We start from the raw sequence: 23,138 nt of genomic DNA on the forward strand, positions 1-23,138 counted from the left end.
TACTCCAGCACTTTGTGTCTTTTTCTTTTGCAGTAAAGCACTTTCATGTCCCATGTTGGTTTAAGTCTAATGACGGGTCCCGACCTGAAAGGTCACCTGTCCTTGTTCACCAGAGAAGCTGCCTAGCCGGCTGTGTTACTCCAGCACTTTGTGTCCCATTCTGTCTAATGACTTCACCAATTCACTGTTTGCACTATCTGCCATGAGATATCGTTTGTACATTTGTACACAATGATTGTTGGCAAAAAGGAGTAGATATTTAAATTGTTGTTTGATTATTTAATATGTTTATTGTGCAACAGGAAACAATTTCTACGGAATTTTAAAATGTTGATAAACATCAAAATAGTTGATGATTTGACATGCCAGGAGGCAGCTCTCCAAAGCTGCAGCAACAAGCAATGCGACAAGTAAAATCGATGAAGGAGAGCCTGTGGATGTAGTGTATAAAGGCACAGAAAACCTTTGATAAGGTCCCACACAGGAGATTAGTGGGCAACATTTGAGCACATGGTATTGGGGATAGGGTATTGAGATGGATAGAGAATTGGTTGGCAGACAGGAAATAAAGAGTAGGAATAAACGGGTCCCTTCAGAATGGCAGTCAGTGGCGAGTGGATTGCCACAAGGCTCGGTGCTGGGGTTGTGACTATTTACAATAAATATTAATGATTTAGATGATGGGATTAAAAGTAACACTAGCAAATTTGCAGATGACACAAAGCTGGGTGGCAGTGTGAACTGTGAGGAGGATGCTATGAGAATGCAGGGTGACTTGGACAGGTTGGGTGAGTGGGCAGATGCATGGCAGATGCAGTATAATGTAGATAAATGTGAGGTTATCCACTTTGGCGGCAAGAACAAGGAGGCAGATTATTATCTCAATGTTGTCAGATTAGGAAAAATGGAAGTGCAATGGGATCTGGGCATTCTTGTACACCAGTCACTGAAAGTAAACATGCAGGTACTGCAGGCAATGAAGAAAGCTAATGGCATGTTGGCCTTCATAACAAGAGGATTTGAGTATAAGAGTAAAGAGGTCCTGCAGTTGCACAGGGCCCCGGGTGAGTCCACATCTGGAGTATTGTGTGCAGTTTTGGTTTCCTAATTTGAGGAAAGGCATCCTTGCTATTGAGGCAGTGCATCGTAGGTTCACGAGGTTAATACCCGGGATGACGGGACTGTCATATGAGGAATGATTGGAAAGACTGGGCTTGTATTCACTGGAATTTAGAAGGATGAGAGGTTATCTTATAGAAACTTATAAAGGACTGGACAAGCTAGATGCAGGAAAAATGTTCCCAATGTTGGGGGAGTCCAGAACCAGGGGCCACAGTCTAAGAATAAAGGAGAGGCCATTTAAAACGAAGATGAGAAAAAACGTTTTCACCCAGAGAGTTGTGGAATTCTCTGCCACAGATTATAATGTTTTATTTGTAATTGTCTACTGCATATCATGGTGATACTTGCGAGTAAAGCACCAAGGCAAATTCCTTGTATGTATACATACTTGGCTAATTAAATGTATTCAGTTCAAGAAGGCAGCAGAGGCCAATTCACTGGATGAATTTAAAAGGGTTAGATAGAGCTCTAGGGGTTAGCGGAATAGTGGGACATGGGGAGAAGGCATAGTTACTGGTTGTGGGTGAACAGCCATGATCACAATGAGTGCGGTGCTGGCTTGAAGGGCCGAATGGCCTCCTCCTGCACCTATTTTCTATTTTCTACAGTATTTATGCCTCGCATAGTTTCATAAACTTGTATCAGGTCTCCATTCTACTTCCGGCATTCCAGAAAAAAAATCCAAGTCGGACGAACCTTTCCCTGTAGCAATTATCCCCATATAACATAGCACAGGACAAGGTCCTTCAGTCCACAATGTCTGTGCCAAACATGTTTTCTATATGCAACTACCCAATCCTCTCCAACCCGGCTGGGAAGAATATTGCCACTGTAGACAGAGACCCGGGTTCGATCCTGACCTCGGGTGTTGTCGACATGGAGTCTGCACGTTCTCCCTATGGTCACGTGGTTTCCTTAGTGCTCCATTTCCTCCCACATTCCAAAGATGTGCAGGTAGATAGGTTAATTGGCCCTCTGTAAATTGTGCCTAGTGTGCAGGATGTGAGTGGTATAACATTGTGAACGGGTTATCGACAGTCGGCGTGGACCCGGTGAGCTGAATGGCGAGTTTCCATGCCGTATCACTAAATTCAACTAAGATAGTTATACAGCGTTGAAACCGGCCCCTCAGCCCATCTTGCCCATGGTGACCAAGGTCTCATCTACACTAGTCCCACCTGCCTGCATTTGGCCCATATCCCTCTAAACCTGTCCTATCCATGTACCTGTCCAGATGTGTTTTAAATGTTGTGATAGGACCTCTCAACTACCACCTCTGGCAGCATGTTCTATAAACCTACCAGATTTTATGTAAAAAAAGTTGCCCCCTATTAAATCTTTCCTCATTAAATCTTTTCCCTTAAATCTTTATTTCCCATTACATTTTCAAATGGACAACAGAAATATCCTGACCAAAATCTATCCATTTCCTCCCCAGATGCTGCCTGACCCACTGAGTTCCTCCAGCAACTCGCGTTTTGCTTGAGGTTCCAGCATCGGCTGTTCGTCTTGTCAGCGCCCTTAACTTTGCTGTTTTATCTTCCCAGGGCCAAAGGAATAAAAACCAAATTGGGATATCTGTTGCAGAAGCCAGATATCATCACTGACTACATCATCCCGTATAGTGACAAAGCGGAGAAGACTGCCAAGCCTTCAAGGTAATGAATTACCCTATTGTTCTCTTTGAGAGAAGGGGCTTGGTTTTTAAATAACGGGAATTATTTTCTTTGTCAGAACCAGAGGCAAAGTAATGAGGGTCAGGCTACAAGGTCAGGTCGTTCTGCATCGGATAGGATGGAGAGAGTGGGGGGGGTGGGTGGGGGGGGGGGGGGGGGGGAAACCCAACTGGCGTAAGCATATTGACTGGTTGCACCACGACCTGGTTCGGTAACTTGAACGCCCCAAAAAAATTGCTGAACACTGCTCAGTCCATCATGGATACTGACCTCCCCGCCATCAAGAGGACCTACAGGAGCCACTGCCTCAAGGCAGCCAGCATCATCAGAGATGCACACGACCTTGGCTGCACACTCATTTCACTCCTGCCGTTGGGAAGAAGGTACAGGAGCCTGAAAACCATGACCTCCAGGGCAGGAGCAGCTTCTTCCCAACAACCATCAGGCTATTAAACACTACAACTTCCAAATAGACTCGGACTCGGGGGGGAATTATTTTTGGCTTTGCGCTCTTGTCGTTTGTCATAAATGCATACACGCATAGACACACACGTATACACTCACACATGTATGTACAATTATTTGTTGTTCATTATGGTGTTTACAGAGTACTATGTTTACATATCTGCTGTCGTGCTATTGCAAATAAGGATTTCTTTTGTTTTGTTTCGGGACATATGACAATAAAACACTCGTGACTTGACTTTCCTGGGTCATTACATGTGATATAAAAGTAAGGTATGCTCAAGAATTTCTAATGGTGAAACGAACCCTAGCGCTGATGTTTAAAAGAATGGGCTTGATCTAAAACTGTATGACTCAACGTTCAACCTCAAGTAATTTACTCAAGTGGGTGCCTGGAACGTGCCGCTGGGGGTGATGGTTGAAGCAGGTATAATAGTGGTGTTTATAAGACTTTTGGAAGAGAGTGGATGAGAAAGCGGATAGGCACATGGATATGCAGGGAATGGGGAGATATGGGCACAGAGGTGATGGTCTTGGCATCATGTGTGGTGCAGACATTGTGGGCCAAAGGGCCTGTCCTACAGTTCACTTTAGTCTATTGTCACGTGTAACTATGTCCAGTGAAAAGCTTTTGTTGTGTGCTATCCAGTCAGCAGAAACTCCATACATAATTACAATCGACCCATTTACAGAATACGGATACATAATGGGGCTGTTCCACTTGGGCGACCTAATTGGCGGGTTTTGAAGACTTTAGGAGAGTTTGAAAAAATGTCATGTTGAAGACCTCCTTCGACTATGTTGAAGACTAGCTACGACTAGCTTCGGGGAAATTGGACACCGAATAGTGGAGAGTGAAGACTACTTCCTTCGATCTCCTTCATCCTCCCTTCGACCATGATGAAGACTATCTACGACTACCCTCGATTACCCATGACTAACGTGCCGACCTCCTACGAGTAAAAAAAAGTATCCAATTTTTTTCCATGATGACCTTTGGGGGACCACTCTTGAGCATGAAGGAGAGTTACAAAGATCTCCTACGACCTCATGTGGACCATGCTGTGAGTATGAGTCGAGGGCAAATTCGCCAGAACTCGCGGATTAGGTCTCCCAAGTGGGACAGCCCTTTAGTGCAATGTAAATCCTTATCAAAGATAGTCCTATAGTAGTTCAAGACTGTATAGAAAGGAACAGCAGATGCTGGTTTAAACTCGAGATAGACACAAAATGCTGGATTAACTCAGCGAGACAGGCAGCATCTCTGGAGAGAAGGAATGGGTGACGTTTCAGGTTGAGACCCTTCTTCAGACTGCTCTCTGGTTGCTTTAGGATGCTTCAGTTGCCTGATACTTGTGCTGTACTGTGTTCTGTTCTGCATTCTATGTGGTTCAGCACAGTAAAAGGCCCTTCATCCCACAATGTCCATGCTGAACATGATGTCGGTTGAATCTTAAAAAAAAAAAAAAAACCCCAAACAACAGCTTGAAGTCTTCTTTGAAAATCTTCTCTGCACACCCTCAGAATTGTATTGTCTGAATAACCTGCTCAGAATTTGGACCAGCACGCTCATCTTTATTTTGGTGGGGAGAGTAATACCTCGCGGCTAAGTTAACATTGTAAACAAGCGGGCTGAAATACAGGCAGTTAATGACTTTGGTTTCTTAATTCTAATGTCTGTACCCTGAAGGGAAAGAGCATGTGTTTAAAAGACGACAGCAAATAAAGCCAATATCATTTCACAACAATCCCCTAAAGCGACCAACATAAGTGAATTAACGTGGAACTGCCTCTCTCGATTCCCTAAGTGGTCATGCATCATTGTTAAGGGCCCTTCTGAACATAAAGCAACAGGGAGAAAAAGCAAAATGACAATGATTTAAAATGGGCTGTTGGTGGTATTCCAGGAACAGCTGCGACTCTAGCTGAGATAAGCTTCAAATTACAGATCGCCACGTGCTGTGTGCATCATTCCAAGTGCCTTCTACGAAATGTCCATTGACAATTTACTAGAAGTCCGACCAAAATAAGATCTCCAATAGCACAGTAAATCATAGGAACATGGTCCATTGATCTAATTAAGTAACCAGTGTATTTCCAATCTGTGTATTTCCATTTAACATAATATTTGCACCAACCATCTGGTTAGCTGCTTGCCAATCCTTGTACCATTTAGCAGCCTTGCAGTTTTTCAACAAACTATTCTATTGCCTTTTATCTCAAAGTAGGAAAGGGTGCACAGTGGCGCAGTTGGTAGAGCCGCTGCCTCGTGGCACCAGAGACCCGGGTTTGAAACTGACCTTGGGTGTTGTCTGTGTGTGCGGAGTTTGCACGTTATGCCTCTGACCGTGTGGATTTTCTCCGGGTGCTCTGGTTTCCTTCCTTCCACACTCCAAATAAGTACAGGCCTGTAGGTTAATTGGCTTCTGTAAAGATTATAAATTGTCCCTTCCACATCCCAAAGACGGGTGGATTTGTAGGTTAATCGGCCTTCTGTAAATTCCCCCTAGTGTGTCGGGAGTGGATGAGAAAGTGGGATAACATAGAACTAATTTGATCGATGGTTGGCATGGACTCAGTGGGCTGTCTGTTTCCATGCTGAATCTTTTAATCGAGCAATAATAATTGATATTTATATTAAGGATAGCATAAGGACATTATTGTACTCCTAATATTTGGAATTGTCATAGATTTCTACAGTCTATCCTGATCACAAATGCCCTTCTGATTTGGAAATTGATTTACAAGCATATAAACATGCAAATGTGATCTATTGCATTTTGGAAAGTCTAACATGGGCAGGACCTGCTCTGGGGAGTGTTGTAGAGCAGAGGGATCTTGGAGTGTATAGTTCCTTGAAGGTGGCATAGGGTGGTCAAAACGGCTCTTGGCACATTGGCCTTCATGAGTCGGAGTATTGAGTATAGAGTCTGGGATGTCATGTTGCAGTTATGCTAGATGTTGGTGAGGTCACATTTAGAGTATTGTGTTCAGTTCTGGGTACCATGTTACAGGGAAGATGGTGTAAAGCTGGGGAGGGCACAGAGAAGACTTGTGAGGATGTTGCCAGGACACGAGGGCCTGAGAGATGGGGAGAGGTTGAGCAGGCTGGGACTCTATTTCTTTGAGTCCAGGAGGATGGGGGGAAATTTTATAGAGGTGTATGAAATCATGAGAGGAATAGATCGGGTAGACACACAGAGACTCTTGCCCAAAGTAGGGGAATCGAGAACCAGAGGACATAGTTTGAAGGTGAAGGGAAAATAGTTAATAGGAATCTGAGGGGTAAATTTTTCACAGGACGGGTGTATGGGACGAGCTGCCAGAGGAGGTAGTTGAGGCTGGGACTGTTGTTACCTTTAATAAACGGGTAGAGTTGCCGCGCCAGAAACCCGGGTTTAATCGGACTAGAATGCTGTCTGTGTGGAGTTTGTACGTTCTCCATGTGACTGTGTGGGTTTTCTCTGGGAGCTCTGGTTTCTTCCCACATCTCAAAGATGTACAGGTTTGTAGGTTAATTGGCTTCAGTAAAACTTGCAAATGGCCCCTAGTGTGTGAGATGGTGCTAGTGTACGGGGATCGCTAGTCGGCACAGACCTGGTAAGCCAAAGGGCCTGTTTCCACACTCTATCCCTAAAGTAAACTGTAGGCCAGCCACTCCGTTGCTCAACCCGCTTCTGCCATTTCGTAAGATCCTGGCTGATCAAACTGTGACCTCCGTTCTGAATCTCTTTCTGCTTCTGATAACCTTTACCCCCTCATTTATCAAAGAAGGATGTGGAGGCTTGGGAGAGGGTGACCAGAATGTTGCCTGGATTAATGGCAGTAGCTATAAAGAGAGGTTGGACAAATGTGGATTAATCTCTCTGGAATGTCAGAGGTTGCGAGCAGACCTGATAGAAGCAATGAGAGGCAATGCAAACCTTTTTTCCTAGGTTTGGAATGTATAAGACTAGAGGCCACAGCTTGAAGGCAGGGGTTGCCAACCTTTTTCGTCCCGTTTACCCCTGACAACTTTAATAGCACATAACAAATTTATTTCACTTATTTATGAATATCTATTGATGAGCAATATACCAAGACCAAACACAGTCAATGAGAAAAAATATGTACAAATCCAGAATCAACTAATTTACCCCCTGGGTAGGTGAAATTTACCCCCTGGAGGTAAGTTTACCCCAGGTTGGGAACCCTTGCTTTAAGGTGAGAGGAGCTAAGGTTAAAGGAGATGTCGGGGCAATTTTGTTTACAGTGTGGTGAGTGCCTGGAACATACTGCCAAGGGTGGTGGTGGAGGTAGATATGGTTGGTATTTAAGAGGTTAATAGATAGGCACATGAATATGCAGGGAATGGAGGGATATGAATCCCATGCATTAAGTAAAACTAGTTTAGTTCTGGTGGTGCATGCTTTCAAGCTTCTGTGCCTTCTGCCAGGCAGGAGCAGGGAGAAGAAGGAATGACCGGGGTGGGACAAGGCTTTGATTATGTTGGCTGCTTTTCCGAAGCAGCGTGATGTGTAGATCTAGTCAATGGTGGGGAGTCTGGTCTGTGTGACGGACTGGACTATGTCTACAACTCTCTCCTGGCTAGTGATGTTGGGCTGCGATGCAACCACACAACATACTATTACGCTTGACAATTTAAGTACTTCTCCAGATGTTTCTTGTACGTCATGAAATAACATGCATCTACCATTTACACGGGCAGTTTGTTCCAAATTGCAACCACATTTTAGGTAAAAATTTTCTCCTTGGGTCCTCTCTAAACCCGTTGCTCAGAGAAGAAAGGAGGAAACGGCGAGAGGGAAAGGGGAGGGGGGGTGTGTGGGTTGATTACCCAAAATTGGTGAATACAATGTCCATTTAGTTGTGGAGGTGCAGTGTGTAACAGGCCCTTCGGCCCACTAAGTCCATGCTGCCCAACAGTCATCCATACACTAGTTCTATCCCACACACTGTGAAGAATTTATAATTTTTACCAAAGCCAATTAACATACAAAGCTGTACTTCAGTGGAAGATGTGGGAGAAAACCGGAGCACCTGGAAGAAACCCACATGGCCACAGGGAGAAGGTAAAAACTCCATACAGACAGCACCCATAGTCGGTGTTAAAGAACTGCAGATGCTGGAAAAATCAACAGTAGACAAAAAATGCTGGAGAAACTCGGCGGGTGAGGCAGCATCTATGTAGAAAAGGAATAGGCGATGTTTCAGATCTTGACCTGATCTTTGCACCCATAGCCAGGATCGAACCTGGGTCTCCGGCGCTGTAAGGCAGCAGATCTACCGCTGCACCATCGTGCCGCCACTGTGGTAAGCTCCCCAAGTGGAGCATTTGCTGTCTGCATATGCTCAGTCAAATGCAGCAATGCAGAGGTGTCTGTCAGTGATACAATTCTCTAGAGAATCAAACACTACCGTCACCGCCAAATGTGTGAATTTCATCATTTTACACATTATTGTCACTGTAAGACTCGCTGGAGATGTTATATCTTCATGAATCAGGTGTAGCTGAGTTTTTAAAGCTGTACAGCATTACAATTACTGAACAACTTCTCAGGCCCTGCAAAACTCTTTCCACGCTGTATCTCTCTCTATACAGTCTCTGCCCTACGCTGGGGAAAGGATTATCCCATGGGCGAGTTTCTTGGAGGTCAGCATTTGTTGTCAATGGACCAGAAAATCCCAGCTGTTTCAGCTCCTCCTTGAGAAAGTATGTATTGTTGAAGCTCAGAGTTGCCCCGAGGTGGATGAATGAATGTTTATTGGCCAAGTATTCACATACAAGGAATTTGCCTTGGTGCTCCACCCGCAAGTGAGAACATGACATGGTGACAGTTAGGAATGATGCATAAAACATTAAACATTAATAATAAAACATTATTGATGAAACATGTGAATTAAATAAAATACCAGAGCAAAGGAGGCTACAGAATTTTGGTTATTGAGTAGAGCTACTTATCGTGGAAAAAGTTGTTTTTATATCTGGCTGTGGCAGCTTTGACAGTCCGCAGTCGCCTTCCAGAGGGAAGTGTTTCAAGGAGTTTGTGGCCAGGGTGAGAGGGGTCAGAGATGATCTTACCCGCTCGCTTCCTGCCCCTTGCAGTGTAATGGTGCAATCGCCCATGTGAGATGTTGCATGGTTTGCTCATTGTCACTGGGCCCTGTGCTACGCAGTCTAATTAGTTCTAGTCCATTCACTGAAAATAAATTGGTGCTCTGTTCTTCCTATCCTCTTTCTTCGCTCTCTTGTGCATCTCCCTGAAGGGTTTTGAAGACTTTCTAATAATTAAAAGCAGCTTTCAGGATGTGGTCATTGTTCGATCGATCTAAACCGATGTGATTTGGATCCAGTGAAAAGCTTTTTGTTGCGTGCTATCCAGTCAGTGAATAAACTATACATGATGACAATCAAGTCGTTCACAGTGTACAGATACAGTATAACAGGAATAACGTTTAGTTTAGCTAATCATTGTCACGTGCACTAAGCTACAGTGAAAATCTTTTTGTTGTGCACTAACCAGGCAGCGAAAAGTCTGTACATGATTACAATCCAGCTGTCCACAATGTACAGACACAGGATAAAGGGGATTTGTTTAGTTTAGTATCATGTGTACCGAGGTACGTTGTAAGTAGACAAAAATGCTGGAGAAACTCAAGGGCCTGTCCCATTTGCACGTCATTTACGCGACATTATTTACACGTCACGGCGCACGATGCGCACATCGTGACACGGACGTGATGCGGGCATGGTGCGCATTACGCATGCGTGGTGATGCGTGGTCACGCACAGCTCCCCAGGATTTTGGGATGTACAAAATCTTCATGACTCGCAAATAACGCCCAAGTGGGACAGGCCCTTCTGCGGGTGAGGCAGCGTCTATGGAGCGAAGGAAGAGGTGATGTTTCGGGTCGAGACCTTTCTTCAGGCTGATGACCCTTCTTCGGACTTAGGTACACTGTAATGCTTTTTTTGCAGCGTGCTATCGAGTCAGCGAAGAAACTGCACATTTACAATCGAGCCGTCCACAGTGTACAGATACAGAATAAAGGGAATAACGTTTAGTGCAAGGTAAAGTCCCATTAAAGATAGTTAGGAGGTCGCCAATGAGGTAGATAGGAGGCTGATCAGTCCTGGTTGATGAGAGGATGGTTCAGTTGCCTGATATCAGCTGGTGTAAAATTGCTGATGCACGCTAGCAAAAGTTGATGGAATTCTAGAGAGAAATAAAAGACACATAATTTTTCTATTTCTGTTGATAAAAACGTTGAGCAGAGAGATAGAGAGAGCTACAGGATGGAAGGCGGCTCTCTGGTCCATTAATTCCATGCTGACCATTAATCATCCATTTATGCTCATCTCCCACTAATCTAATCTAATCCACTCTATTCTCTCTATATCTCTCCACAATCCCAGGAATGAGTAGGTTAACCTATGATGAGCGTTTGTTGGCACTGGGCCTGTACTCACTGGAGTTTGGATGAATGAAGGGGGGGCTCATTGAAACGTACAGAATAGTGAAAGGCTTGGATCGAGTGGATGTGGAGAGGATGTTTCCATTAGTGGGAGAGGCTAGGACCTGAGGTTCTTTCAGGAAGGAGTTGAGGAGAAATTATCTTTAGTCTGAGGGTGGTGACTTTGTGGAATTCTTTGCCACAGAAGGCTGTGGAGGCCACAAAAGTCAGTGGATATTTTTAAGGCAGTTATAGATAGATTCTTGATGAGTACGGGTGTCAGAGATTATGGGGGGAAAGGCAGGAGAATGGGGTTGAGGGGGGAGAGATAGATCAGCCATGATTGAATGGCAGAGTAGGTTTGATGGGCTGAATGGCCTAACTCTACTCCTATCACCTTATGACCATATTGCCATCAATCCCCGCCCCCAGATTCTGCCACTCACCTACACACTAGGAGCAGTTTACTGAAACCAATTAACCTACAAACTTACACGTCTTTGGAGTGTGGGAGGAAACCGGAGCACCCGGAGGAAACCCACGCGGTCACAGGGAGAACGTGCAAACTCCGCACGCAGGCAGCACCTGAGCTCAGGATCGAACCTGGGTCTCTGGCGCTGTGAGGCAGCAGCTGTACCCGCTGTGCCTCATTGCTGCTCCATGGAATGGTTACCATAGATAGGTGTAGTTTGCTTTACTCATTTCCAGATGTTACATAATCCCAAGATAGCTGATTTGATTGCAAACTATCTGAGGAATTTCAGAAATTTAAATTGTCCACACCATTAACTCAGCTCAATTTCAATCCAAAATAGATACATTGGCTGCTCTATGTAAATAAAGAAAATGTATGCAAGGCTAAAGCTGTACAATATCATTTATTTCTCTCAATTCTAATAGAATCTTGGACAACAGAAAAAAAAATATGATATCAGTGGTGCAGCGAAGTTACTGCCTCACAGCGCCAGAAACCAGCATTCAATTCTGATGGTGGGTGCTGTCTGTGTGGAGTTTGTACGTTCTCCCTGTGACCACGTGGGTTTTTTCTGGGTACTCCGGTTTCGTCCCAATTTTCAAATGCGTGCAGGTCTGTGGGCTAATTGATTTCTGTAAATTGTCCCTAGTGTGTAGGATAGTGCTGATGTACTAGTGGTCGCCGGTCGGCACAGTCTCAGTGGGCCGAAGGGCCTGTTTCCAGGCTGCATCTCTAAAACTAAAATTAGACAAGGACTTCCCACAGAAGTCCATTTAATTTTTGGTTTCCCAAGAGATGTTTGGAAGACATAAATAATGATATTTAATTTGTGTTTGAACAATGCACAAACACATTTCAGTGATTGGACAGCAATCTAACAGCAAATGCTGGGATCTAGAGCAAAGCACAACGTGCTGGAGGAACTCTGAGGGTCAGGCAGTGTCTGTGGAGGGAGTGGACAGGCAACATTGTGGGTCGGGGGGACCCTTTTCAGTCTGATCAGTGCTGGAATCTGTCTGAAGAAGGGTCCCAAACTGAAATATTATCTCTCCATTTCCCTCCATAGATGCTGACTGACCCGCTGAGTAACTCCAGCCATTTGTGTAGTGACAAGGCGGTTGATGTTCCCACCATCCAGCTCCTGTGACCCAAGGTGTCAAAAGGAACTGCAGATGCTGGTTTACATCAAAGATAAACACAAAATGCTGGAGTAACTCAGTGGGGTGGGCAGCATCTCTGGATAGAAGGAATGGGTGAAGTTTCTCTGAGGAAGGGTCTCGACCTGAAACATCCCCCATTCCTTCTATCCAGAGATGCTGCTGGTCCTGCTGAGTTACTCCTGTGACCCAAGGTTGGATTTTGACCTTGGGTTCGATCTGTGTGGAGTTTGCATGTTTCCACTGTGACTACAGGGGGATTTCCCCTGAGGCTTCAGATTCAGCTTGGAGAAGATGTGCTGATGTATTTATGTGCTCAAAGACGTGAAATGTGCTCAACATTGTTATTGATAAGATTATATTGATAATTCCAAGAACTGTAGACATCAGCCAATTAGTTTCCAGATATTGAATTTTTGTTTTATACATAACAAACTTGCTTTGAATTCATTACCTAATAGCAGCTGGAAACTTTAAGATGTGGCTTAACAATTTAAGAATAGCATTATTCACATAATACTGTGGGAAGGCACAAGTGGCTCAGCGGTAGAGTTGCTGCCTTACAGCGCCAGAGAGCCGGGTTTGATCCCAACTACAGGTGCTGTCTGTACGGAGTTTGTACATTCTCCCTGTGACTGTGTGGGTTTTCTCCAGGTGCTCCGGTTTCCTCCCACACTCCAAAGAAGTACAGGCTTGTAGGTTAATTGGCTTCCATAAAGATTATAAATTGTCCCTAGTGTGTAGGATAGGTTGGTGTATGGGGATCGCTGGTTGGCACGGACTCGATGGGCCGAAGGGCCTGCTTCCCCGCTGTATATCTAAACTAAACGAGAACATAATTGTTCCATAAATACAAGTTCCTTTCATACTGACAAGATACTTCTATGTGTCATAGAATCAAACTTGGAAACAGGCCCTACGGCCCAACTTGCCCACATTGACCAACATGTCCCATCGACACTAGTCCCACCTGCCTGAATTTGGCCCAAATCATTTTAAACTGTCCCTAACCATGTAACGGTCCAAATGTCTGTTAAACGTTGTGATAGTACCTATGGGAAGTTTGTAAATCAGCATACTGTGGTTGGTTGATATGTAAATGAACGTGTGATGGCACTGAAACAGAATTGGACTGGTAAAAGAAAATTAGTTTATAAGCACAAAGCATCATTTAAACCAACGCAAGACATGGGGAATGCAGCATGGCTTGACTGAGAGACCAAAACTTGCAATTTCAGGTACATCATCAAAGGGCTGCGCAGTGGCTCAGCAGGTAGAGCCGTTGCCTCACAGCAACAGAAACCCAGGTTCAATCCTGGCCTCGGGTGCTGTATGGAGTGTGCACGTTCTCCCTGTGACCGCGTGGGTTTCCCCTCGTAGCTCCTGTTTCCTCCCACATCCAAAAGACGTGCGAGTTTGCAAGTTAATTGATCTCTTTAAATAATGTGTAAAGACATATGGACAGGTACAAGGTTGGGAACGGTTTAGTGGGATATGGGCCAAAGGCATGCAAATGGGACCAGCCTGGATGGGGCATTAGGTTGACATGGAACAGTTGTATGCCGTATGAATCTATGATTCTATAAACTAGACAAAATTAGCTAAACCATAATAAAGAGAGTACAGCTATCAAGAACCAGAGATTGAAGGAAAGATTAAACCAGCCATGATTGAATGGCAGAGTAGACTTGATGGGCCAAATTCAGGGCCAGAGGGGAAAGATTTAATAAGAACCCGAGGGGCAGCTTTCTCACACAGAGGGTGGTGGGTGTATGGAACAAACTATCAGAGGAGGTAGTTGAAGCAGGTACTCTAACATCAGTTAAATTACATTTATGTAGGTTGAAGGAGAGGACAGGTTTAGAGGGGTTTGGGTCAAACGCGGGCAGGCGGGACTAGTATAGATGAGGCATGATGGTCGGTATGGGCCGAAGGGCCTGATTCCACGCTCATAAGATCATGTGATAGGAGTAGAATTTGGCCCATCAAGTCTACTCTGCCATTCAATCATGGCTGATCTATCTTTTCCTCCTGACCCCATTCTCCTGCCTACTGCCCATGACCTGACACCTGTACTAATGAAGAATCTATCACTCCCTGCCTTAAATATATCCACTGACTTTGCCTCCACAACCTTCTGTGACAATGAATTCCACAGATTCACCACCCTCTGACTAAGAGAAATTCCTCCTCATCTCCTTCTTAAAAGAACGTCCTTTACTTCTGAGACTATGACCTCTAGTCCTAGACTCTCCCACTAGTGGAAACATCCACTCCACATCCACTCTGTCTAAGCCTTTCACTATTCTGTACGTTTCAATGAGGTGTCCCCTCATCCTTCTAAACTCCAGCGAGTACAGGCCCAGTGCCATCAAACGCTCACCATATGTTAACCTAATAATTCGTGGGAAATGGCTGTTATTTATAACATTAAACATAGAAACATAGAAATTAGGTGCAGGAGTAGGCCATTCGGCCCTTCGAGCCTGCACCGCCATTCAATATCATCGTGGCTGATCATCCAACTCAGTATCCCGTACCTGCCTTCTCTCCATACCCCCTGATCCCCTTAGCCACAAGGGCCACATCTAACTCCCTCTTAAATATAGCCAATGAACTGGCCTCAACTACCCTCTGTGGCAGAGAGTTCCAGAGATTCACCACTCTCTGTGTGAAAAAAGTTCTTCACATCTCGGTTTTAAAGGATTTCCCCCTTATCCTTAATCTGTGACCCCTTGTCCTGGACTTCCCTAACATCGGGAACAATCTTCCTGCATCTAGCCTGTCCAACCCCTTAAGAATTTTGTAAGTTTCTATAAGATCCCCTCCTCAATCTCCTAAATTCTAGAGAGTATAAACCAAGTCTATCCAGTCTTTCTTCATAAGACAGTCCTGACATCCCAGGAATCAGTCTGGTGAACCGTCTCTGCACTCCCTCTAAAATCAGATGTATGACTCCTGCAAGTATTTCCACAGTGTCTGGACATTGATAGGAACGCTGAATTGTGCGAATAGTTGTGGGTTATTGAAGACTGTTCACAGATTGACTCTGAAGTAACAGCGGGCTTCATGAAAGACGTTGTGCGTTTTTGATTAAACATGCTGTTTCTTTTGCAGACCATCCCAAACAGAAGTCCAACAATGGCGCGAATCTCTGGAGAAGCTTCTGATGAACAGCTGTAAGTGATGCGTTCTTCAATCTGATGTTATGATAAAAATCACAGCCCCTTCCATGCTATTGCCTGTCAGAAAATAATGATACTTCATCCAAAAGATGACCAAGGCACCGACAGGCAGGGAATGGAGGGATACAGATTACTTGGCTTGGCCTCATGGTTAGTGCAGGCATGATGGGCCGAAGGGCCAGTTCCCATACTCTACTGTTTTGTATTCTATTTAAAGCTTGCCATTCAATGGTATTTTGGATATCCTCTTTCTCAAATTAAAAGTCCAAAGCCATTAAAAAAAAAAAAAAAAAATCAACTGCTCACGTTATCATTTTCTATGTGGTTAGATTTTTTTTTTAGCATTTAGAGATAGAGCATGGAAACAGGCCCACCGAGGCCATGCCCTTCAGCGATCCCCGTACACTAACACTATCCTACACACTAGGGGCAATTTACAATTTTACCAAAGCCAATTAACTGACAAACCTGGTTGTCTTTGGAATGTGGGAGGTAACCGGAGCGCCCGGGGAAATTCCATGCCGGTCACGGAGAGAACATACAAACTCCGTACAGACAACACCCGTAGTCGGGATGGAGCCTAGGTCACTGGTGCTGTGTGGCAGCAACTCCATCGCTGAGCCACTGTGCTGCCCTATTGAGCAGCGGACACCGACTGCAAGCAGCATAGGTGACGGGTTTGGAAGAATCCCAGTCAGGCAGACCGGAAGGAAGGTTTATCATTCTTGCCCAAAGTCATACAGCAGGAAACAGGCCCTTCGGCCCAACTCGTCCATGTCAACCAAGAGGCCAAATTGAGCTAGCTTGGCTGAAGGCAAAAGGACGCAAATTGCTAGAGTAACTCAGCGGGTCAGACAGCATCCCTGGACAACAAGGATAGGTGACATTTCAGGTTGAAACCCTTCTTCAGACAGATTGTCAAGCCTTTTTTCCAGCTATTTCTCCTCCCCCCCCATACAACCCTCCTCCGCTAAATAGTTTTTGATACAACAGTGACAATTCTCTTTTAAATCTGAAACCTCTCTCATTCTCCTGGACTAAAATAAAATCTGCCTTGATGTAGATTGCAAACAGACTGTCTCAGAGGGAACAATGCTGGGAAGCAACACGAGCATTTTCAGTTTATTGCTAGGAGACAGCTTTTGTACGCTTCTAATCTTGACAGCCTGAAAAATAAAACCCTGTTAAGCTTTCTTTACCCATGATACATTTGCCTGCTGAAATTATCTTGAACTGTGGTCAATGTGTGAGAATATGATTAATTATCTCCTGAAAACTTGGTTCTTTACACAAAGGTTTATTTGAATTCCTTCCACACTAAATGCAAGAATGCACCATCCATTTTTTACTTAAGTTCTTATTCTTCTAAAATGCAACGGTACTGTATCTCGATGCCCAAAATCAGTTCACCACATCCTTGTGTCCTCGATTACAATACTTCCCAGTATATCTCCTTTAAACTTTGCCCCTCTCACCTTAAAGCTGTGCCCTCTAATCTTTGACATTTCCACCCTGGGACAAAAGGTTCTGACTGTCAACCCTATCTATGCCCCTCATAATTTTATATACTTGCAAGACCAAGTGCTCCCACTATACACCCTTCCCCTACCTATAACCCCCACGGGAGGCGTGATCCTCCAACTCAACCCGTTGCTGAACGTAAGATTCGAACACTCCTCAGCAAAGATCATAGCTTGTGAGCCTCTCCCAGCACTGGAGTTGGAAAAAAAATCCAATTGCACTTCCCCAATTACAATACCAATTGACCCTCCCCCTCCTGAGCTGCCAGGAGCTATGATGGCAATATTGTTGCAAATGCTGTAAGATGCCATTGAACTGAAAAGTTCAGAGTGTTGCTGCCAGTGTTCCTGTCTTGCAACTTTGTATCGAAGTGTGTTGGAATGCGATGGGAAAAATGTCTACCAGAATATGTAAAAATGTTATCGTTACCGCGTAGATTTTTTGCGAAGATGTCATTACACACGTGCACACATCCACATACAAGATCCGACTTTTAATAGTTATATGATATGATATAAGGTCTCTCCTCAACCTCTGGCATTCCAGAGTAAACAATCTATATTTCAATCTGAAGAAGGGCCCCGGCCTGAAGCATCACCTGTCCATGTTCTCCAGAGATGGTGGCCTGACCCACTGAGGTACTCCAGTATTTTGTGTATTTCCATCTTTTCCCCACCTCTGCGTCTAGTTAATACCACTGAATTCTGACATTGCTTTGGTAAACCTCTTCATGCACCCTCTCCAAAGACTCCACATCCTTCCTGTTGTGGGAGATCGGAACTGTACGTAATGTATTGATGGTTTAAAGGTGCTTGTATCCTGACAAATTATTTCCTTACAAACAATCCAGTAGATTGGGCTTGTACACTCTGAAGTTTAGAAGGATGAGAGGGCATCGCATTGAAACATATAAGATTGTTAAGGCATTGGACATGCTGGAGGCAGGAAACATGTTCCCGATGTTGGGGGAGTCCAGAACCAGAGGCTGCAGTTTAAGAATAATGAGTAAGCCATTTAGAACTGAGACGAGGAAACACTTTTTCTCACAGAGAGTGGTGAGTCTGTGGAATTCTCTGCCTCGGAGGGCGGTGGAGGCGGGTTCTCTGGATGCTTTCAAGAAAGAGCTAGATAGGGCTCTTAAAAATAGCGGAGTTGGTGGATATGGGGAGAAAGTAGGAACGGGATACTGATTGGGGATGATCAGCCATGATCACATTGAATGGCGGTGCTGGCTCGAAGGGCCGAATGGCCTACTACTGCACCTATTGTGGCTATTGCCATTCGCAAGCACATTCCCAATTAGCAAGTGTACACAAATAGTTCGCTGATCCCACATGCAAGAGGTACCATGTTTTGGCGCCATTTTCAAAGTCCAGTCGCGCTCTAGTTGTATGAGTGTTGCCCATTCCAGGCGAGCCGCAGGCTGCCACAGGGCCTCCAGCCATCACCTGCCCTGACTTGCGAACCCATGTCCCTCTCCTCACCCCTCCACCTTCGCTCCCCAAGGGGCGCCTCCTGCAGCCGACCTCGAGGGCTTCTGCAATTGATTCTGTGTCTGTCATAGCTTTGAACTTTCTGCTAATGAACATTTTAGAACAAAACTCTAAGACCGGATCACTGATATATTCAAACATTGGTATTCGATTCCAGGTTTACTGTGTTAGTAGTTCTTAATGACACCTTATCTCAGGATGTCAGAGCATGAGGGAATGTATCATCATTCCTTTGTCAAATTTATGTCAGTGAAACCTTTAGACTGAAGTTGACACTTTCTTGGGTTACACTAAAATGAATAGGAAAGGTTTAGAGGCCTATTGGATTTACATGGATAGGACAAGTTTGGAGGGATGTGGATCAAGCGCAGGCAGGTGGGACTAGTGTAGCTGGGACATGTTGGCCAGTGTGGGCAAGTTGGGCCGAAGAGCCTGTTTCCACACTGTATCACTCTATTGAGCAAATGCAGGCAAATGGGACTAGCACAATATATCATCTTGGTCTAGGTGGGCTGAAGGGTTTGTGCAGTGCAGCTCCATAACTCTATGAGATTTAGCCCAATATTTAGAGTGTAATTGACAAGAGTTCAACTCAAACATTGGAAACACAAGGAACTGCAGATGCCGGTTTCCAACAAAAAAAAGATTCAAAGTGCTGAGGTAACTCAGATTTAAGATGTTTGAAGTAATGTCCCGACCAGAAACTCCACCTATCCATGTTCTCCAGAGATGCTGCTTGACCCCTTGAGTTACTCAAACCTTGCTGGTTGTCTGAGACGTTAGGCTGCTGGTAATAGAGTCCAAGAGTCATTCAGAGTGGAACCAGTCCCTTTAGCCCAACTTGCCTATGCCGACCAACATGTCCCATCTACACCTGCCTGTGTTTGGCTCAAATCTCTCTAAACGTGTCCTATCCACATTTGTTGTTTGCCTTTTGCTGACCTTTGAACAGTTAAACCTCAATAACCTTAATCGAAACATTTATCAAACATTCTAGTCCATCGGAAGCAAACTCGTGTAGCCAAGAATGTCGAGTCTTGAAGCCAGATCTGTGTTACACCGGCATGCAAACGTTTGTGATTAAATCATGAAAATGCTTCAGTAATCTGCTCCATCTGAGACGTAAGACATTTTCCATTTGCTTTCCTCCAGATGGTCTGGCTGCCTTCAAGGCTTTCCTCCAATCTGAGCACAGCGAGGAGAACATTGAGTTCTGGATGGCTTGTGAAGACTACAAGGCGACCAAGTCACCTCTCAAGCTGGCCGTCAAAGCGAAGAAGATCTATGAAGACTTCATCGAGAAAGAAGCTCCAAAAGAGGTTTGGAAAGAGCAAAAGTGGTGCTTTAAAACGTGCTATGCTTTAAAACATAAGGAATCGTACAGCATGGGCACAGCCCCCCATCCCTTCAGCCTAACTTGCCCACACCGTGCAACATGCTCCATCTGCACTAGTCCCATCTTCCCATCTTTGGCCCATATCCCTCTAAGCCTCTCCTGTCCATGTACCTTTGGCAATGTCTTTGTTGAAAGCTATATTCTTACATAGTTGAGCAAGTTTTTTTATTATGCAGAAGGCGATGGGTGCCTGGAACGTGCTGCCAGTGTTGGTGATGGAGGCAGATACAATAGTGACATTTAGAGACTTTTAGATAGGCACGTGGATATGCATGGACCAGAGGGATATGGATCATTTGCAGGTAGATGAGAGTTGGTCTTGGTATTATGTTCGGCACAGGCATTGTGGGCCGATGGGCCTGTTCCTGTGCTGTACTGTTCTATGTTCTATGTGCCTGGATTTGGGAGTAATTGCTACAGGGAGGGAGGTTGGACAGACTTGGATTGTTTTCTCTGGAATGCCGGAAGTTGAAGGGAGACCTGATAGAAGTATATGAAACGACAGTATGAGAGGCATAGATAGGGTAGACAGTCAGAACCTTTTTCCCGGGGTGGAAATGTCATAGACTAGAAGGTTTAGCTTTGCCTTAAGTACATGATTGAGGGTGTTCATTGTAAGCTTCTCAACAGAATAAAAAATATTCTCCATTGTCAAATAATAGAATAGAATGCCTTTTATTGTCATTCAAACAGACAACGTTTGAACAAAATTTCGTAAAGTAAAAAAAATATATTTGCAAGCTTGCCTAATTAATGTTCAACAGAACAAAATGGCAATTTATATTACTTGTGAAAAAGGCACTTCAATCTTTGAATTCCTTTCATAAGATATCATGTTCTTGAAAATAGTTCAATTGATTGTTGCAATATTCTCTCCTTGTTGGCTTTTCGTCGACACAATAAAAGCTTTTCAAAAAAGCACGTTGAATGGAAGATTGCAGAGAACATCCAGTTTTTATCCTTTGAATTTGCTATTGATTTTACTAGCTTTCAACAGAAAGAAACAAGTTTGTTCAAAGAACACCAAATGGATGTGCTGCTGCTAAACGATGACACAAGGAACTGCAGATGCTAGTTTAGAAATAAGACACGGAGTGCTGGAATAATTTAGTGGGTCAGGCACAATCTCTAGATGACATGGATAGGTGTCTATCTTTGGTTTAAACCAACATCTGCAGTTCCTTCGATGACATGGATAGGTGACATTTTGGGTCTGGATCCTTCTTCAGATTGACCCAAAGGGTCACCTATCCATTTTTATTTAGAGGTAGAGTGTGGAAACAGGCTCTTCAGCCCCTTCCAGTCCACGTTGATCCACAATCACCCCATACTCTACGCGATTAACAGAAGCCAATTAATTTACAAACTTGGATGTCTTGGTAGTGTGGGAGGAAACTGGAGCACCCGGAGAAAACCCACGTAGACATAGGGAGAAGGTACAAACTCCACACAGACAGCACCTGTAGTTGGGATCGAACCCAGGTCTCTGGTGCTACAAGGTAGCAACGCTACCCACTGTGCCACCCAAAGATCTCCAGAGACGTGCCTGATCCGCTGAGTTACTCTAGCACTTTGCCTTGCTGCTAAAATGATGATGTTTGCATTGAGTTTGAGTTTAGTTTATTGTCGCATCAACTGAGATCCAGTGAAAAGCATTTGTCGCATGCTAACCAGTCAGCGGAAGGCCCGCACATGATTACAATTGAGCCGTGTACAGATACATGTTAAAGGGAATAACATGAAGAATGTTTTGTGCAAGGTAAAGTCCGATCAAAGATAGCCCAAGGGTCTCCAATGAGCTAGATAGCGAATCAGGACCACTCTCTAGTTGGCGGTAGGATGGGTCAGTTGCCTGATAACAGCTGGGAAGAAACTGCCCCTGAATCTGGAGGTGTGTGTTTTCATGATGGGGGAGGGGAGAAGAGGGTGTGACCAGGGTGAGACTTATCCTTGATTATGCTGGTGACCTTGCCGAGGCAGATGGAGTCAATGGAAGGGAGGCTGTTTGGTGTGATGGTCTGGGCAGCGTCCACAACTCTCTGCAATTTCTCGTGGGCTTGGATGGAGCTGTTCCCCAACCATGCTGTGATGCATCCTGATAACATGCTTTCTACAGCATGTCTGTGGAAGTCAGTGTATGGTGTAAGGAGAGCTCACTGAGATTTGGTCTTCCCTTCTCCAGATCAACGTTGACCACTACACCAAGGACATCACCATGAAGAGCCTGATTGAACCTTCGACCGCTACCTTTGAACTGGCTCAGAAGAGAGTCCTCTCTCTGATGGAGAAGGATTCATTCTACAGGTTTCAGAAATCTGAACTCTATCAGGAGCTGATAAAGTAACAAGGTTGCTGGTCTGTGCAAAGCATGGGTGAAGAGTGGCCCTTGTTGTTCACATCGACCCAGTAAATGTATAAGCCCTCACTGCTGGTAGTTAAGTCAAACAATCATTCCCTGTATTATCTTGCCTTCCAACTTTGGGCACTAAAATGGCATCATATATCCATCTTGCACCTGTCTTTGCATAGCCCCAAAATAAACATACACCAAACATGGCCAATGTGTTTATACCTTCAACGTTGTACTTGTCTTTCATGTGTGCTTTCTCTCCCTCCCTCGTTTCTGCCACGCGATTATACCAAGAGATGAATAATCACCTGGCTTCAGGCAAATCCAATCATTTCCGTGGGATTGTTGTCCCCATGATATCAAGAATCCAGAGGAAAAATGCGATGAAATAAAATCAAAAATATCAGTCATTCCACTCAGTACCAACTTCTTATCCTTTCTCCACTTAGAAAACTAACTCTGGTGGAACATAATTCATTGGAGTTGTCAAAATCACCAACAGGTTTATATCTACTAACAATGCATACTAGAAATATATTATGTCATTTCTATAAATACATGACACTTGATGATATGCTGTTAATATACGACACTTATGCTGATGGCTTGCATTAAGTAACAATACTTCGTGAGTGGGTGAGGCATGTAAGAAGATATGGTCTTTCTGGGATACAGGCTACCTAAACCCAACCATCCCATCTATACTGAGAGCATAGTGTGGATAGTCCATCCACACTGCAGGACACATGTTAAAGGGAGGCATCTTTACTCATTCACGAAAAAGTTGTGTGAGTAATTCACCTGAAGGTTTCTAGCCTTTCTGGCATCCATCAATGATGGACA

At 44.4% G+C, this 23,138-nt stretch overlaps 1 protein-coding gene across 1 annotated transcript in view; it reads left to right on the top strand.

Moving 5' to 3' along the window:
* The window catches only part of LOC129701206 (regulator of G-protein signaling 5-like), a 37,076-nt gene extending 14,557 nt beyond the window's left edge, over positions 1–22,519 (top strand). Inside the window, exons 2-5 of the mRNA XM_055642306.1 lie at positions 2,670–2,780; positions 15,468–15,529; positions 19,702–19,868; positions 22,128–22,519. Coding sequence (XP_055498281.1) covers positions 2,670–2,780; positions 15,468–15,529; positions 19,702–19,868; positions 22,128–22,289 — 502 coding nt within the window. The 3' untranslated portion in view covers positions 22,290–22,519. The remainder of the gene's footprint in view (positions 1–2,669; positions 2,781–15,467; positions 15,530–19,701; positions 19,869–22,127) is intronic.
* The last annotated feature ends 619 nt before the right edge of the window (positions 22,520–23,138 follow it).

The sequence above is a fragment of the Leucoraja erinacea genome, chromosome 10, assembly GCF_028641065.1.
Source record: "Leucoraja erinacea ecotype New England chromosome 10, Leri_hhj_1, whole genome shotgun sequence".
In the NCBI taxonomy this organism is placed as follows: domain Eukaryota; kingdom Metazoa; phylum Chordata; class Chondrichthyes; order Rajiformes; family Rajidae; genus Leucoraja; species Leucoraja erinaceus.